Source organism: Pinus tabuliformis, chromosome 6, assembly GCF_031772625.1.
Source record: "Pinus tabuliformis cultivar Carrire ecotype Pingquan chromosome 6, CPIR1, whole genome shotgun sequence".
Lineage (NCBI taxonomy): Eukaryota > Viridiplantae > Streptophyta > Pinopsida > Pinales > Pinaceae > Pinus > Pinus tabuliformis.
The window spans coordinates 613,547,465-613,567,332 of record NC_142292.1 but is presented as its reverse complement, the minus strand read 5'-3'; the positions used below and the strand labels follow the sequence as shown (position 1 = coordinate 613,567,332).

The following is a 19,868-nucleotide window of genomic DNA, read 5'->3' as shown; positions in this document are numbered from 1 at the left end:
TATCTCTTCGCTGATTTTAGAGCTTGCGTTATGTCCTTTATGAGGGAGTGGACAACCTCTATATATAGAGGACTATCCCTCCTCTACGCCGACATTAGGCCGATGTTTTGTGTTTAGGCCGACTTGACCATATCTTCATTATTTTCTTTGTTTAGGTTCTCGTGGAGGACGTTGTTGCATGGAGAGGACTTGCACTTGTCTTGGAGGTATTCCTTTGACCTTATACATAGTGTAACATGCCCTCAAAGGGTGTTACATAAATACATTGACTCTTGACTTCCTAGAAGAACTTTAAACATGTGCTTGACCTAATTCAATGAGCAAGAAACTCATTGACAAATATCATAAAAATAATTTCTCTTTTCTTGAATAAATACAAAAGTCAAATTTACATTTATGAAGACCGAACCTAGTTATACTTCCTTAAACATTTTTTGGGCTAGTACCTCTCCAAAATTTTCAAAATTTATTTTTAGATATTTGTGGAAAATTGATAGATCTAGTTGTTGAGAGCCTTAGATTATCAGATCAGGGACTGGAGTTGGACTCATACTCCTAAGATCTGATAGATCTACCATCTTTGTGCATAAATTTGTAATTTTTTTTTAGTTTTTTTACTTGTGTTTCTGGGGTTTTATGTATTTTTGTATATCTGGGTTCTGGGTGTTTTGTTTTCGTTTTTGCAGGTGCAGATCTGAAGGAAATTTTTTATTTGAAGCCAGATCAAGGCCCTGGAGGGTAAGATCTGGCCTCAATACCATTTTGCAAGGACATTATTGAAAGCTTTTCGCAGTCTGAAGGTTTCAAAATTTAGATCTGGGAATTATCTGAAGTTTTTTTTGAGAGTAGATTTTAAAAGAGGAATATATTGGTTTAAAAAATATAATTTTCTGGGTTTATTTTGGTATTTTCGGGCTACCATTTTTCGCTTGTCTACTACCTTATTGAACCTCTCTTTTCTGTTGCATTTTTCTCCTCTCTGGCAAAATCCTTTTTTTTTTGTTTTTGTTTCCTTCTTCTGTTGCTGCATTTTTCTCTTCTCTGGAAAATTTCGAAATTTTTTGCTACCTGCGTTTTTGTTTTCCTTCTCTTCATCTCTTCATCTTTGCATCCTCATCTCCTTGCTGCCCAAATTCTCCTTCTCCATCTTCTATACACTGTTGTGGCCTCCCTCTTCGCAGCTCCTTCAAACTGCAAAAGACTCTCTCCCACAGTTTCTTTCACCTCCATCCTTCGCCGTCGACTTGCAGTGCCTGCATCCCTTTCCTCCATTGCCGCGTTCCTCCTGCCTGAGTTTCCTTCCTTTGCTCGCTGCCTCTCGAACCTGCTTGACTTGCATTCCTGTGTTCCCTTATCCCTCCACACAGCTCCATTCTGCCTTCCTATGTGTGGTCGTTGCTGCTGTCTAGCGTAAGCCCCTTCTCCTTTAGCCTGCAGCTCCTCGCTCCTTTGCCCTTCGCTACCACCGTCAGTCCACGCTTGCAAACAACATTTCAATTTCCTTTGTTTGGTTTATTTTACTTATGTTTTAGTTTCATTAGGGTTAGGTTTTTCATACAATTCGATTTTTTTATTTTGTTGCTTTTCATTTTAATCTTTGTTTTGATTTTTTTTAATTAAAAAGGGAAAATTTAAAACATTTAAATTTTAAATTTTTTTATGAGTTTGATTTCTTTTAGAAATTGAATTTCAATTTTTTAATCTTTGCTTTTCCTTTTTGATTTTGATATTTTTTGACATTTGGATTTTGCTTAAAATAAAAACAAAAGCTGAAAAAAATTTCATTTCCATTTTATGTGACTTTGAGCAAAAAATAACTTTGCGCTTTCACATTTTTTTTTTTTTCTTTTCTTTGTCTAATGTGGCCTTTGGCCCATTAAAAATTTAAGTTATTAAGCCCTTTTGATTTTTTACTTTTGTCACAGTAAGAAACTTAATCGTTTGCCACATTAAATTTGCTTCATAAAGCTTAGCACATTAAAAATTTGCCTAAGGAATAATTAAATTTTTAATCTAAAGTTCCTTCTTGGTGTTTTTTTGTGTTAGGGGTAAAATTTGAAGGGAAAATTCTGTGGTATTAATTTTTTTTTGATTTCTGTATAGCCAAACACGCTTAGATATTTTTAAATCGTCTCTAAAGATTGACTATAGGAAAACGACAATTTTTTCTAGATTTGGGTCACATAAGAGAAATCATTTTTTATTATGGAATTATTTGGATTGCATAGCATTTAAATTTCATGATTCTTCATGGTATTTAAATTTTTGAAATTTAATTGCTAGAGTATTTTGATTGCTAAGGTTTTGAGCATTTTTGACATTTATCGAAATTGCTCGTCGTTAAATAGCTCTAAGTGTGGTCTAATTACTTGAATCATTCGATGTTTATTGCATGTTAGATATTTTGTGGATATTTCGAGTAATTATTAAAGTACTTTGTCGTGGAATTGTGATAAATTGCATATCTTTTGTTTCCTAAGCCGAGTATTTCTTGGGCATTTGATATTAAATTGTGAAGAAGATTTTGTTCTCTTTGAGCTATTATTGTATTAAAAAAGATTTGAAGTAAGCTTGTGGTTTAATTGCGATACTGCTAAGAAGTTCATATTTAAGTCTTTGTCTAGTAAAGTGAACATTTCATTTTGGTGATTAAGGGCTTTGATAGATTGTAGCGTAAGCACTTGTTCCTTGAATCTAACTTCATCTCATCATCTTGTGCATTTGCATATTAAGTTAGTTCTGCATAATTAAAATTTACTTCCAAGCATAAGCTTGGTCGATAGAGAGATAGGTACCCATCCATATTTATTTGAGAAGCCTGCTTTTAATAGTACTTAAAAGGTGACCTTGCAGTGGTCAAAGCCACAACTCTTTGCAGTGCTGGAGGCACCGGGTATGTTAGATTTTCAGGAGAGGTTTCGTTAATCACACCTTAGTGTGCTTCACCTTATCTTCTCTCTGCCAATTACTACGAAATCAGGCTCAATATAGAAAGGATCGAAGGGTTAAAACTTAGATAAGAATTTAACTAAAATTAACCAAGATTTCTACGTCTCACATTAGTTTTAGGATCTTCATTTCATATAAAATAGTTATTCATCCAAGCAACAGTTGCTAATCAATTACTTGGTTTTGATTTCGCTAGCAAGGTTGTTGACTCCGTAAGGCATTGGTATCAATCGTTTAAATTTAATCAAATCCTATAAGTCTTACTAAATCTTAATCAAGTAATGGTCACTTCACTATGTCTCCTGAACTGGTTGGTTCCCAACTAAGTTCTTCTTCGTTCCATTTCCATAGGGTTTACCCCCCTTAGCTTGCTGTAGGGAGACAACTTAAAAGGAGAGATTGGGGATCAGGGTGACAATTCCCCATCTGAGCCGTTGTCGCGGTGCCTAGACATTTTGTGCGACAACAGAAGGGTTGGGTTATTGACCCCTTGATGTGATCCATGACTTCATTCTCAATGAGATTTAGGACTGTTCTTTTTTTCCATGCAACAAAATTTGAAGCCCCAACCAATTTGTTGCTCTCCTTGCAAAAAGACATTTTGATAGTATCAGATGAAGTCATAAACTTACTTGAGTAGATGCTGCTTTCTTTACTTGCTTCCTCCTTAATCTTGATGTTGATGTAGATAGAAGATACTCCTTGAAAGATTGATGAGAGAGAGATTGCTTTACGACCCTTCTTGAAGATTATGACAATGTTCTTTGAGCTTCCACGCGTTTGGTGATTGATGATTTCGGAAATGCTTCTAGGGTTTTTGATCCTTTCTTTCTACTTCCTTTAAGACTCTTGCTGAAGTAGATTTCTTTGATCAAGGGTTTCGTTATGATTTTGATCTCTTGCTTTGTATCCTTTGCCTTGCCTTGATCCCTTTCTTGAACCGTGATCCTTATGTGTCTCTTTGATAAAATGCCCCTCCTTGACTTCAACACCTAAGCTCTGATACCGTGTTGAGAAATCTAGGGCATCAATAGTTAGGAGATTTCTCTTCTTGATAATTACTTGTGATAGACTTTTACTTCTTGATTATGATCTTCTCTTCTTAAGGTTATTATTGTGTTCTTTTCATCAAGACAATTACCAAATCATAAACAACAAAAGACAAGAGACACAGTATGTAGGCTTGTCAGCTAGGGCCAAAACCTCTCATTCTTTGAGAGGAAAATCCAATGAAATTCTTCTTATAGATCTTCAATTGACGAACACCAAGACCATGACAAATACCCTTGACACTAGAGTCCTCCCAAGACCAAGTCACTAGCCTCCTTACTGCTCTTCCTCTTCCTTTTCTCGGCTTCCTTCTAGAATCTCAGACTCTTCCTTTCCACACTGCTCCTTTCGGCTTCCTTGAGAATCTCGGCTTCTTAGGTCAACCCTATTTCAGAAACCTTATAACAATTTCGCTCTTTGATTAGTGTCTTCAAGAGAGAGAGAACTGTAGCACTTCTACTCGACTTCTTCTAGTGAGATCCTTTACCCAAACAAGATCACCTCAATGTAGCTGCAAGTTCTTCGACCTTCGCTAGATGCCTTCGGATCTGCTGCCTTTGCACGTGGGAGAGTATACTAGCCCAAATCATACTTTCCAGAAGTGTTCCTTCCTTTGCTATCCTTCGGTTCTTCGCTTCTTTTCTCTAGTCCTTCGTGTTGAAGAAAATGTAACTAGGTTCGGTCTTCATAAATGTACTTTTGATATTTGTATTTATTCAAGAAAAGAAATATTATTTTTATAAAATATGTCAATGAGTTTCTTGCTCATTGAAACAAGTCTAGCACATATTAAAGTGCTATAGTCAAAAGAAAATGTTGAAGACCTTAAAAGCATGTTACTATAGGTATACTTATGTATTATAGTCAAAGAAGTCACCTCCAAGCAAAGTCAAGTCTCCTCCAAGCATGTGGCACCATCAAAAGAAGCAATCCAAATTAAATAAGACAAGTCGGCGTTCAAGTCGACCTAAAGGAGGGACAAACCTCTATATATAGAGGCTGTCCACTCCTCTAAAGACAATGCATTCACATCTCTGAAATCTGCGAAGTAAGGAGGCAAGAAAAGGGTAGTTGAAGGACGAAAGAAGAGTCTCCAAGGGTAGCGAAGAAGAAGAAGTCATCACCGAAGAGTTAAGGGCTATTGTCTAGGGTTAATACAATTGCATGTGCGAGAAAAAGGTAGGACAGTCTGTGGTTATATCAGCAGTAAGGTCACAGTCACATGTTCATCATTGTTTGGGTTAGAAATTAGGCCTACAAGGCCTCTCAAGTCGAGCGAAGAAGTCTCTCTCTCTATCGAAGGTAAAAGGACCCTAATTCTCTAGGGTACCTCTCACACGTGCGAGAATTAGGGCTGCAGTGCTGTCACACTAAGCCTACCACTATACATCAAGAAGGGACTCAGTTGATCAAGAGAAGGAAGGAGTATCCTTAGGTGAAGGATATCACTAAGTACAAAAGATAAGTATCTCTTCTAGAAGGTCTACTAATAGTGGAAGGAAGAACGAAGTGCCGAAAGAAGAACAAAGTGCCAGAAGGAGGTAGACAAAGTGTTGGGGAAACATAGTGCAGAGAAAATGAAGGACTTGACTTGTGCTTGGAGGATCTTCTAGTCAAGGGTCTAGGGTTTGGCATTGATTAAGCAAGAAAGCTTCAATAAGAGAAAAACTTACCGAAGGGATTTCCTCTCAAGAGAAGAGAGGTTTTGGCCCTGGCAGAGAGCCAACATCTTGTGTTCTTGTTTTATATTTTGATAGCAGTTTGATGAAGCACACACACATGCATTAATAAGAGAAGAAGAAGATTAAGCTAACAAGGACAACATTGTAAAAAGACTTCACAAATTGTTAGCTAGTCTCGAAGAATCACTCTACACCTAATTGCCCTAGATTCTTCAACACTTCGCACTTATGATTGTTGGCTTCTCTTCACTGAATTGCTTTCCTCCAAATGAGAGCACTGCTATATATACATGTTTCCTCATGTCCTTTAGGCCGACATGATTACTTGAAGGAGGGATGCCATCATCTTCTAGGTTTCTTCATTCGTTGTAGGTCGACTTGAAGAGAGCTAGTGACAAGGTCTTGGAGGATGTCTTTACATAGACAAGTGTGATTGTTTACAATGTGTAACATGTCTTCATTACATGACAATGACTCTTTATACTTTATGACTAGATGACAAAATTCTTAAAGGCTCTCAATGGGAGCCTTAAATAAAAATAAATCTCTTGCTTATGAAACCCATGATGCAAGCATTAGAATAATTTTTTTTCTTCTTTACATCTCTTACATAAAATCACAATTACATGTCATTATGAAGACCGAACCTAGTTACATTTTTCAATACATTCCTTCTTACGATATCATGATCATCATAACTTCATCATGTTTATTGATATCATACGAGCATCTTCATCATCTTGAAGATTATGTACCTACAAAAACTTTAATAGCAAGTACAACCAAAATACATATACAAAAGCATGGAATTAACTATATCAAAATTTTTGTCAATATAATGGAAGCATCAAAACAATCAAATACTTTAGACATAATATACCTAAACCTAGTTAGGATCATAATCAGTTAGAGACACATACTAGACTTCAACCTCTTTCTAGGGTTTTGTCACAAACCCTTAGACTCCATTTTCGAGACACAAGGCCTTAGATATCAACAATTCAATCAAATAACAATTCTACTATACATCTAAGGTTTCAACAATTTTAGACTCTACTAGGGTTTGTTGCAAACCCTAGTTTTTATCATCAAAACTAAATCATATCGGAAAACAATATCATTATATCCTAGAATATCAATCTCTACTAGGGCTTTTTTACAAACCCTATAATTCGTAAAATATCAACAGTTAGGATAGCATACTAGCATATACATATCTAGGATTTCATGCACTAGCATCTTATATCAGTATCCATATCTCCCAGGTAAACCCAAGACACAAACATTAATACATCAAAATTAGGTATACAACAATTTCATTCAAGCTAGAGTTTCGATCAGACGAATACACACATAGGGTTTCATTCATTATAAGGTTTTGCTCATAAACCTTAATTCACCAAACCCTAAAGATCAATGGTTTCAATGCATAACTTAGATATTAACTACAAACCCTAAAGAACTAGGGTTTCTATTATAACAATACCAAAACCTAAACATCAAAAGAATAACAACCCTAAGTAGATTAGGGTTTCATAATCAATATTGACATACCCTTAGCAACAAGAGGCCAGGGTTTTATAGTGAACCCTAAAGGTTAGGGTTACACAAAAATGATCAAATAATATCACGAGGGTAGATTCAATCTAATGATTGATAACCCTAACAAGAATCTTTGTGATTCAAAACCATAGACATAACGATGTCAGTAATGTAAAGAAAATAAAAGAAGAATGATCGTACCTTTTACATGAAGAGAACTTTATAACAAAGCTTATAGTCTAAGACATACCTTGAGTTGTTTCTTAACAAACCTTGTAGGACATCAATTCTTGAAGTACAAAACTTCTTCCATGCTTCAGGTCTATCCTTTGAAGTCTCCTCCATAACCTTTGAGCATTCAACGAGCTTTTCTAACCAAGGAAAATATAAAGAGAAAGGTTATTAGCATAAATTATAAACAAGTCTTGATGTGAGGAGGAAACCAAACATAAAAAGATGAAACAAAGAATAAGATACTTATCTTTTGGTAACATGGTGGAGGCTCCCTCTTAACCCAATCCTTTTGAGGGATACCTACAACCTATCAAAATAATTCAAAAATGTTCTAACGAGATGTGTTAGACCTAAAAACTCTAGAAATAAAAAATAAAGGAAAACAATACAAGACTAGGAAGGATATGTAGGGGAGGACTAGGTGGTATAAGTGCTTGACTTCTAATTCCTCAGTCTTGTTCTTCTTCGGTGGAGCTTCATTGACAATATTTGCTTGATCCCTATGTCTCTTCTTATTCCTTGGATTCTCGGGACATTGACTTTTATAATGACCCATCTTATGACATTTGTAGCATTCAATCTTTGATAGGTCAACTTTGTTCTCTGGTCCTTTGAACTTCTTGAAGGTTCCCTTCTTCTTATGATGAGCAGAATATGCGTTCGAGATTTTTTCTTCTTCATCCTCCTCCTTGTTGTTTACTAATGATATTTGGGCTTCTTCTTGACTGCATAAATTCCACATTTGTTCAAATGTTGGAGTATCCTTCCAACTGTTGATTCCTGATGCAAAAGCACTCCAAAATTTTGGTAGTCCTAGAAGAGCAGTGATTACGAGCTCTTTTTTTGGTATGATTTCATCTATTGCTTGGAGTTCATCTCTTAATCTAGAGATTCTTACAAAATATGATGAAACAATATCTCCATTCATCATCTTAACAGTTCTTAGTTCATTCTTGAGGCTTGCTATTTGACCAATGTTCTTGATGGTGAATAACTTGGAGAGAGCCTCATATATTTCTTGAGCGGGATCTATGTTAGATATGTATGGAATTAGGTTGTCCTTAACTCCATCCACTATTAGGTTCATGGCTACAATTTCGGATTCTCTAAACTTCTCTTTCTTTGCTTCATCTGTTGGTTTCTTGACTTTCCCCTGAACAAGATTCAATACTTTGTGCTTTTCGAGGATAAGATCTATCCTCTTTTTCCATGCCTTGTAGTTGGAGGCTCGTTCTAGTTTGTTTTCTGCCTTCATTAAGTTTGTCTTATTGATATAAGCCACTCCTTATGACTTGACGTTAAAACTCCTTATTCTCCTTTCAATAGATCTGTAGGCTACCTTTTCTTCCTTCTTTCACCTTAGCTCCGATACCATGTTAGAAATTCGGAAAGGCAGAAATATTTTTTTATGTTGATAATTACTTGTGAAATCTTAGTGTTCTTATTAACTTCTTTATGTTCTTCCTTTATCTTTGTCTCATCAAGCAATTACTAAAAGCAAAACATGAAGATTGATGGACACCAGATATAGGCACTAAGCCAGGGCTAAAACCCCGTTATAGGGGAAAACCCAGCTAGAAGCTCTTCCTTTAGTAGATTCAAATTGAGATAGACCAAGACCCTAGACCAAAAGACCTTCCTCCTCCACAAAGTCGGCTCTTCCTTCTGATAGATGATCTCTTCCAATGTTACTAAGTGCCAACTTCTCAAATGTAGCTTCAACCCAGGATTTTGACCCCCAACTTAAGAACTTCGACCTAGCGTTAGGATTGCAGTTTCGATCTAGCAACTTCATTAGCTTCAGCCTAGCAGCTTCACAACTTCGATCTTGATTCATATTCATAGCTTCGACCTTGATGCAACGTCATAGCTTCGACCTTGATGCAGCTTCATAGCTTCGACCTTGATGTAACTTCACAACTTTGATGTAGTTTCACAGCTTCGATGCAACTTCAGAATTTTGTTGCACATGAGAGAGAGAGAGACCCAAAAACTTTGATTCCAACTTCCTTCTTGAACTTTGCACTTTTTCTGCTTTCAGCTATTGCAATTCGGACTTGTGAGAGATATGTCTCCAAATGAGTTGAGTTGCTCCAATATATAGTGAGTTTGTGAAGTTGAATTCCCTTGTTGAGGCCGACTTGGTGGAGGAGGCTTAATTGACCTGGTTTACAATAAAATAAATTTCTTTCTTGGCAAATAAAGCCTAAGAAGTGTCTTTTACATTATGACATAGACAAGGACACTTGACATAAACCCTAGAAGTCTTCAATGGAGACTTTGACATAAAAACAATTGACCCAAGCATGGAACCCATGCTTTAGTAAGTCGATTTCTTTAATAATAAAATTTCTTTTTCTTTCTTTTGACAAATAAAATACATCATGACTTAAGTGTAATTATGAATACTGACACTAGTTACATTCTTCAACACATCAGAGTGCCCAAGGATCGAACTTGATTACCAAGTTACAACTCTTCTTCCAGAGATTATACTAGATGTTAATTAATATCAAGTACATATTCTAGAGAAACTTTTAAGTAAATCGAGTTCTATTCTTTTTCCAACATTATAAATACTTGAGCATGTCTTTCTAACCAACCTTGTTCCACAAGATTCTCATACACACGAATCTTATCCGAAGCTTTTCTTTACAACATGCATTTCCATGCTTTTATCCAATCATCTAGCTATATATTTTACAAAAAGTTTGACCCATTGCAATCCTTCATCCCTTTCTACCAGCATGTTTCCATATTACATAGAATACATACTATTTCTGTCATGATGCTCTTCCCAAGGACTTTCCAAGATGATGGTCCTTCTCGGATCATAATGATCCATTTGAGCATGATGACAACCTCTAACATATTGTTAGATAGTAGTTGGATGGTTATTGTGCAAAATGGTCTAATATTCTATTCTAGACAATCTTTACTAAGTTCAAGACATGCATACTATCATGTGCTTCTATCCTATGATGCTTATGCAAAACATATCATCCAAAAGAAAATTAACATTCATAGAGAACCTAGAAGTTAGTGAACCTTCTTTAGTAGTAAATATCCTTCACTTCTTCCTCCTTTGCTCTCTTCTCAGGTTATCCCACGACTTCGGCTACATGACCTTCACTCCTATCCTTTCTCTTATTGTTCTGTTGATTCAGACAGTCCCTTTTGTAATGTCCAAATTCTTGACACTTGAAGCATTGCACTTGGGCACATCTTTCTTCTTGGACTTCCCAAACTTTCCCTTCTTCATCTTCTTGACTCGGGCTAGAAAGGCTTGAGATTTATCATCAGATCCAATGTCATCCTTGACCTTGATTCTTGACTCTTCTAGAATACATTGTGCCCACAACTCATCAAAGGGAGTTGAATCTTTCTTGGAGTACATACTTGTTGTAATGTTGCTCCATTCCGGTGGCAATGCATTTAGAACACATATGGTTACTTCTGTATCAGTAATCGGTTCCCCAAGTCCTTGCAAATGGCCTCCTAAATAAGAGACTCTCTTGAGGAAGGATGCCATATCCTCATTCTTCGATTTCTTCATTCTATATAGCTTGTTCCGCAAAGACATCTTTTGACCTGTTGTACTTACAGAGTACAAATTCACTAGCTTGTTGTACATGTTCTTGGAAGTTTTCAAATTTGCTACAAAAGGAACAAGAGAATCCTTGATTGATTCCACTATGATCCTTTGAAATCTTACTTCTCCTTTCTTGTACCTTGCTAGTTCTTGTGTCTTGTCTTTCCCAGATTCAGTAATTTCTCTAGTAACATATCCCATTACATCTCGCTCTGTGAGTATCAAGTCAATCCTCTTCTTTGATCCTAGATAGTTTACTGCCCCAATGAGCTTGTTGCTCTCTTTGCAAAAGGAACTTACATGACTTGAAGATTCAACCATTATGAGATAGTACATTACTTGAATAATATCTCCAAACTTCTTGACGTATTCAAGACCTTTAGAGAGTTCTTGATGATGCCCTTGAAAGATGTTCCCTAGGACATCTTCCAAGATTGATGACTTCCAAGTAGACTTTCTTTTGCGAGATCAACACCCTTCTTGTGAGATTGATGTATTTCTTGATCTTCTTCAATGTAGAAACCATAGATTAGAAGGTCTTTTATCTACGAGCCTTTTACCAGATCCCTTCAAGAGGCAATCTTCCTCTTTTAGGTCTTGAGAGCTTCCTATTCTTTCTAGTGTCCTTCCGGCTGCCTTCCTTGCTCACCTTAGCTCTGAAACCATGTTAGAAAAATGTAAAGTGGCAACAATTATAACTTATTTTCTTCAACCTTGATACTTGCTTGTGAAACTTAGTTATCTTCTTTACGTTCTTTAGTTAGATCTTTTCATCAAACTATATCAAGAAACAATAATAACAAAAGAGGACACAAATATAAGCTCTCACCCATGGCAAAACCCCTCCAAGGGGAAATCCCGGAAACTGTTCTCTTCTTAGAATCTACTTCAAATGAGATACAAAGACCCAATCCCTAGACCAAGTCCTTCTTCTAGTGCCAAGTCTTTCTCCCAGTACCAAGTCGACCCTTCCTCAAATCCTTTCTTCTTGTTCCCTGCAACTTTGTCTTGCCAACAACTATCCAGCTACTTAACCTAGGAACTTTGTCCTCCAACAACTGCTGCAAAAATCCTAATCTATGTTCCTTTTGAGACCTTCCTGGAGAAAAACAACTCTCCCCAAGTCCAACAAGGTCAAGCGAAGGATTTCGCTCTATCTAGCAACATGTTTCTGTAACTCTGCTCCCCAACAGTTCAGACTTGCAACTTCGACCTCTTTTTGGCTGCAAAAACCCTAGCTTCTTCGCATGTGTGAGAGAGATAAAGCCCAGAAACAACAAACTTCGTGCTCTTAGCGTCTCCTAGACTTACACTCTCCTTTTCCTATCTTCCCAACTACAAATCAAAATCCTTTCTTGATAGATTGAACTTGTGAGTGTGTCCAAATGAGGTCGAACTAATTCCTTTTATAGCCTTCTCAAGTGGTCGAATTCCCTCCTTTAGGCCGACTTGTACTTTTGGAGATTCCAAGACTTTCTAGACTCAAGAATAATTCCTTTTACAATTACAAATTGCCCTGGAGGGTTTTATGAACATGATGTTGACTCCTTTGACTCATGCCAATATCCCAAGACCTAACAAACCCTAGAAGCACGAAGAACATGCTTTTACCTAAAAGACTATCTTAATTTTTCTTTTCGTTTTCATGTTTGTTACATTGCATACATATTGAAATATATGCTTGATATAATTTATTAATATAATCATTATATTTATATAATAAATATGGATTATATAAATACTATATATTATTCAAGTGAGTTCTTTCAATATATAAGATACACATATACATTTATTTAAATCAACATATGAATTCTTTTAATATTTCCTGATTCAGCTATTTTCTAGGAATAATATTAATTAAATACAACAGGGTTATTAGTGGTTTGACTAGGATCATTAGGTCAAATTAGCCGTTAGCATTATAACCGTTGGAATCTCTGCGTTCTCTATTTAAACAAGCTAAGCTGGATTGGTTCTTCAACTTGTCTTGACGATGAACCACACTAGTTGGTTCGAAACGCGTCGACAAAAGATTGGTTATGTGATTTTGCCGAAGATTATCTAAACAATGTTATGGATCACAGAAGTCTAAATTCCCAAATGTCAGTTATCTATTATTTTCACTATTAGAGCATATTTCATCTCAGTCTACATTTGATCAATTACCAAGTGAACAATTTAGTAACAAAAAGTAAAACTGTCTAGAAAATAAAACTGAAATGAAAAATACAAGATAGCTGCCTAAATTAATATCTAGATATTGTAATGGTGAAACGATTTATGGAGAAGGTGACTGTCATGAAACTCTCATTTAGTTGTTATTTGCTTTCTCTAGATGCTCTGACTTCAAGAAATCCTTAAAGCTATTTATAGTCTACAAGCATTACTACAAGTTAGATGGATTCCTTGCTAATAAACTAGCCTTCTAAATGTGATGCTGATGTTAACCTAATTACTGTTCTCTATACTGTTTTATGTGATAGTGAGGCTACTCAATTGCTTTCCTGTGTCTTGTTTGAATGTTTAAGCTTGTAGGCAATGATTGGGTAAGTGACATGTTGCAAACCAAGTGAAGAAAAATACGTTCAAATAATTCCGTGGCCTGATTTAATGTGAAGAGGAATACTCTGAATGTGAAGCAAATACTTGATTATGTAATCTAGTTGGATTTGCAGTCAGCCAACCTGTTTATTACACTTTTTTGCAGTTATTCTCTTGGTGGCCTTTCAGAGGTATCTGTACTGATTTCTCTTTAAATCTCTCTCTTTTCTTGTCTGAAAGAAAAGAAAGAAGTGTTGTACCTGGAGAAACTTGTCAGTCTAAATTTTGAATCATTATTGTCCTTTTCTACTTTGTTTTCTGAAGGATTACACTTGAAAAAGTTTGTATGTTCCATAATTCAATAGACTATCAAGCTTTTAGGTGGTATGTCCATTGGTGATTATTATTTGCTCTACAGTAGAGGAAAGAAAAATTTTCTTGAATGGAAGAAAGTTTTTCTTGGAAAATATCTTATACTTTTGCATGGTGTTGTCCAGGCTTTCTATAAGGTGCTGCGGAGTTGGGCATCAAAAAAATTTATGAGCGGATGGTAAGAAATAATTGAAAAGTATATAGACTAATGTTTGTTGATAGACTTGGTCATTTTTGAATTTAGTCCCAAGATGATACTTTTTTGAGGTTCTCTTGCCCCTAGATTGAAGTATGGCCTAGATTAACAAAATTGTTGCTGTTTATCTTTCCTTAAATTTGCTTGACCTGTTATCTGATGAAAGAAAGGTTTCCTTGAAATCCTACCTTCACATCTCATCTAAAACCATGCCCTCTAGATAAATATGTGAATTTAGGGAGCATCTCTTGAGATAGTTACCCCTGCGAGGTACACTTTGATCAGAGAAGCAGGACAAGTAATAAGCAATTTTTCCTTGTGCAAGAGCATTCTCCAAGCATGGCTAGTTTTTCACTTTTGATACTCTGCTCCACCCTATAGATACACAATAAAAAAGTGTATGCTACTGGCAAAACTGTACATTCTCAACTGCATGCTTGTTCCTCTTGCAGACAAATTTAAAAGAATAATAATATAATGTATTTTAGAAATAAATGTTTCTTTCACCAACTCAAATCATAGTTAAATATATATTCTTAAAATGAAGACATAGTCTATGTTATCTGGGAACAGGTACATAGCATGTCTTCTTTATTTGGAAACCTGAACTCTAAAATAATTGAGTGAATTTGAAAACTGAAAACAAATGATATCTCTGTATATTATATGCTGGCTTTCTACAGCATTTGAAATTAGTCCTTCGACCAAGCCAACTGCTGAGCACTGGAAGCATTTTCCTGAATGGTCTTTGCCATAGAAAATTGTATTTATGCTATTTTTACTGAGGTTGAAATTTCATAATGCTGATACTCATTTTGCAGTAATCTAGGTTGTTTTGCAAGGATTATTGAACTGATGGCAAAATTATTGGAGTTCAAATGCATATTTTTTCCATTAAACAAAAACAAATGAATTTTTTGTAGGAATGCTATCTTTTTCATCAAGATAACCAGTTAATCATGGATATAATTCAATTTTGTAGAATTGCTAGTTGTATGCATGATCTTGTTTTCTGAGTTGTTCCATAACGCCTTTCCTAATGTGGAATCAATTGGGAATCCTTCTTTAGCTGTCTTTGCCTCATTCAACAACACCATCAAGAATATTGTTAATCCATAAATTTCTTAATTTATATTCATCATTCTAAATACTGTGCTTGACTTCTTGCTGGCATGTGTGAAAATTCCTTTGAATGCACAATTGGAGATTTATCTTCTAACTCTAGCAGTTTGTTTGTGTTATGAACTAGCAATTGCACTGAGAGGTGCAAAGGAACGCTGAAAGCTCAAAAAGCCAAGCATTTTGTTTTCTACTATCCATGTTTGCGGCTATCTTCCATTTTGTCTTAATTTCGATGTTTTTTCTCTCCTCCCTTGTGGCTCTGACTCATTTCGTCTCAACTTCGTTCTCTCTATTTTTGTCTGGGTGGAGGGTGAGGAAGAAGTAGAGCGTAAACTCAAAGATAGTATGCAGAAAACAAAGATATTATGCAGAAAACAAGCAGAGGTGTAAGGATCGATCCCTGACATGCAAGTGCCGGATCATCTTAAGTTTGGGCCACTCGATTGGTTGTTATGGGGGATATTGTAGGGTTCTGTCACCGATGAAAATTCGTTGGATTTTGGGTGTTTATTCATGGTATATCGTTAGATGCCCTAAATTTGGTTGAAACAATTCCAATTGGGAGGTTTGCCCTAAAATTGGTTGAAACAATTCCAATTGGGAGATTTTTTGTGACCCCTACGCCGAGGGGGCTCTGATCTACATACATCTAATTGGGCATGGGAAGGATATGAAGAGGGGTACAACGTAGCGGCCATGGATAGTCTCATCTCTCCATTTATTTTGACTTGGTCGTTTCCATTTATTTTGTATGCGCAAACATACACCAAAAAAATAAAAATAAAAAAATTGAAAGAGCAAGGGGACTGAGTCAACCATTAAAAAAAATTCAAACATATAACTTAAGAGATGTTCTCAATTTTTTCAACGCAGCTCCGGAAGCACATCCATATTTGGGTAATTTTTAGTTTTAGTGTGTCTTGCGCGGGTGTATTTCATATAAAATAAACTTACACTAGGTGTGGCACCCCTGTCTTATGCCATAAAATCTTTATTTTCTCCCAACTCACATGGAGCTACATTGTCCAAGTGCAAATTATCTCTCTTCTGGTGGTGCTGGACACTCAGCTCAAGCCGTAAAATATTTATTTGTTCCCCATTAACATAGGGTACATTGTGCCCCAAATATTTATCTATAATTTTGTGATGATAAAAAAGCTTCCAACTTTGGTCATCAAAAGCGAAATTATCTTTTTATGAAAAGGAGAAACACACCAAACTCTTTCTGCTTTATCTACTCCTTGACCATGGTAAGCATTTCCATGTCATTTTGGTCATCACCTCCGTCTCCCTCTATGCACTCTTCACGACATCCTACTCCTTCAATGGCTTCATTTCCTTGGCTCGACTTACCAATGACTACATTATTTCTGGTCGATTCATCCTCGTGTCCATTATCCTTACCCTCATTATCTTGTGCTTCATCCATTACAATATTGATTTCCTTTTTCTCCAAGTGTATTCCCTTTATGCCCTCCTCGCTACCTTCTATAGAGGGCTTATTAGTATCTTTGCTAGATTCTGAAACCCCAAGACATAAATCACAATAAATATTGCTTCAAACAAACATAAACATCTACAACTCATTTTCATATAATGAGTCGGGACTTGTATCTAATTGGAACCACCTCACAAAACACATTATACCATAGAAAAAATCCAACAATAAATAAAGAAACAAAGACTACAAGAAAATTGAACAAGATCAATGAGCTTAAAAGGCATTCAATAAAGTTTCATGCTTACTGTGGTTTGCTCGACCCAAATTAAAAATGTCAAAGGGTATGGGGTAGTTTCTACTGTGGAAGAATAGTGGTTTCCTTGACCCAAATGATAAATTTCAAGATTGAGCAAGGTGCAATGGTGGTAGAAAAGTCAACTCTAAAAGAAGTCCATGTTATGCACTGCAGCCTCGAGCTCACTATGCGGTTCCCAAAAAAACCTCATTGAAATGTCACTAAAAAACAATGAAATGATAACCCTACCTTTCTCCTCGTCATTGGCATCTTCTATGGGAATTTATTTCTCTGCTTTGGCCTCGACACTTGGCTCGTTCAAATCTTGAAATGGCTGTACAACTTTCTATTCGGATTTCGGAGTTCCAATGATGGGCAAAGGCTTTGACTCTTCTTTCTCAAGAGGACCGGGCTTTGCCTTTGGTGGGGTAGAGCTCATGGACTTGGCTAGGCTCTTGGGAGATTGTTGGGAGCCTTGGACCTTGTTTTTTTCTAGGCTTTTGTCTCGACATTCTTCTTCACAATACTTGGAGAAATTGTTGCAAGAAAATGATGTAGTGGAGATCGAAACCCGGACCTCCTGGAGCTTAAAAGGAAAAATTGAAAAAATCCAAGGGGAAGAAAGGAAGGGGCATGCTTTTGTATATCAATAATGCTATAAAGGGAGAAGTTGAGGTTGTGCAACATCGCTTGTTGCGGAAGTTTGTGGAGGTTAGTAGAGCCTTCCTAAACTCGATGCAGGTCATCCTTCCAACAAGAGAAGAAGATGAACATGAACCGTCACTGCAACCCAACCCCGCAGAGGAACGACTATCAACATAAAAATAGAGCAATGAGAAACTATCAACCAATGAGACAAACAAATGACACTAGTAGCAACACTGTCGAAAAGGAGATTCTCATTTGATGAGACCTGTTCTGCTATTGTAAATGCATCTGATTCTTATGAAGAAAATTTAGCTGAAGAACAATTCAAGGTTGACTTAGTCTTTGCTGAAATAGAAAGACTGAGGAATGAAAGCAAATACCGTAGGAAACTGCTGCAAATATGTGATGAAAGAGAAGATGAATTCAAGGAGGAAATTGTTAATCTGATGACCCAGCTTGAAGAGGTAAGGAGAAGAGAAGAGATGATGAATAGTCAGCTAAAGGAGAGTGTTGAAGTTTTTAAGTTTACTTAGTTAGAAACTCTCCATGCACTTTATCTGATTTAATCCTACCTACGTCTTATGTTCCTTAACAAGTTATTTACAAAGTAAATATTGAAAATAAACACTAGTGCATGCTCAACATATTACAGATCAACAACTAAAAGAAACAAGAACAAACACACCATCTGACACCATTTTTTTTGGACTAATGTCCTTGGAAAAACCCAATGTGGGAAAACTGGTTGAGCTATCTGAGGGTTTTCTTATTAAGCAATATCAGAGTACAATCTGGGTGCTGAATTTGGCCTACCCAACAGAGGATTTCCTTGGCAGTAATACCTCTCAGTTTCTGACAAATCTACTGGCTGCAACCCTGGATAATCCTTTCGGCAGCTACTCAGCACCAATCTGCCCCAGAAACCCCAACATATCTGCCTAATTTGGACTGCTTCAGCCTCTCCTAGCCTAGCACTGGACCTGCGTCAGCCTCTCTTGGCCCGCGTCAGCGCGAGGAGGCCCTGCGTCAGCTCTCTAGGCCTCTGCGTCAGCTACGTTGGCCCCTTTGGTGCTCTGCGCAGCACTTAGCTGCCTCTGCGTGGCCCTGTGTGAGCATTGGCTGCTCCTGCGTCTCTTCCTCTGGCTGCTCTGCTGCTATCCCGACACTATCTCTGCCTCTCTGTTTCTCTGTATTCAATGCCCCTCAGCTGCTCTCCGATCACTGATTCTATCTCTCTTAGCAAAACCCACTCTAGAGAATAGAATGACTGATCACCCTGGTGTATTCTCCAAGTGACCCTCAAGCCTCCTCTTATAGTTTTCTCCTTGACATATCAATGGCTGAGATTAAATCCCTAATCAAGGGCTAAGATTAGATCTGGTTTGATCCATGTCTTTTGGACTACTATAACACATTTTCATATTAATACACATTAATATTTTATTCACTCCATTAAAAATATTAATTATTTTAATATCTCCTGATCTATTTAGAATCTGCCCAAACCCTTTCTGGGTATTGGAGATCTTATGTGCCCCAACCTCTCCACCAAATCTCATGGCTATAGCACATCCGATGCTACTCCAAATCAACACTCCCTCTTAGCGAGGATTATGCTCTAGCAATACTCCTCATTGAGCATTACTCTGATCATCTGACATCGGTCCCTGTGCTAATGCTAGGGCTTCTTGCCCAACATCCTCTGCACTGCTGCCCATGGTTTTGTCACTGCCACTGTTGCATCTATACGACAACTCCCTCTGCATCTGTGCTGCTACTGGTCCTTTCTCCCAGCACTGCATCTGCACTGCACCTCCTCTCATCATGCTGCATCGTGCTGTCCACTGCTACACTGCAACTCAGTTACTGAGAAGTAAGGAACTGATCTCCCAATCTGACCTCCCTGTTGGGATAGAGACACCCACTGATGCTAAAGCTCCCTCTACCGCTGACAAGTTCTCCCTCTCTGACCTCTGCGGTGCTGCAACAACTCCCTGCATCTCGCACCGTTGCACACCTCTCTGTGCCATCCTACATTGGTGCAACACTCTTGTGCCTCTCGCACTACTGCAGCCTGCTAGCCTCGCACTGTCTTGGGACTCTTGCACTGTAGCTCTCTCTGTCGCTCCATCCTTCATCGCCTGTAGTCCTCTTGACTACAGCTCGATGTCTCCCCACTTCCGCTCAAGTGGTGCGTGTGC

At 37.2% G+C, this 19,868-nt stretch overlaps 1 protein-coding gene across 1 annotated transcript in view; it reads left to right on the top strand.

The window, feature by feature from the left end:
* LOC149260080 (protein LIKE COV 1-like) overlaps positions 1 to 19,868 on the top strand; it is a 248,890-nt gene that overhangs the window by 39,180 nt on the left and 189,842 nt on the right. Inside the window, exon 2 of the mRNA XM_089419645.1 lies at positions 14,091 to 14,143. Within this exon, the coding sequence (XP_089275771.1) occupies positions 14,091 to 14,143 (53 nt within the window). The remainder of the gene's footprint in view (positions 1 to 14,090; positions 14,144 to 19,868) is intronic.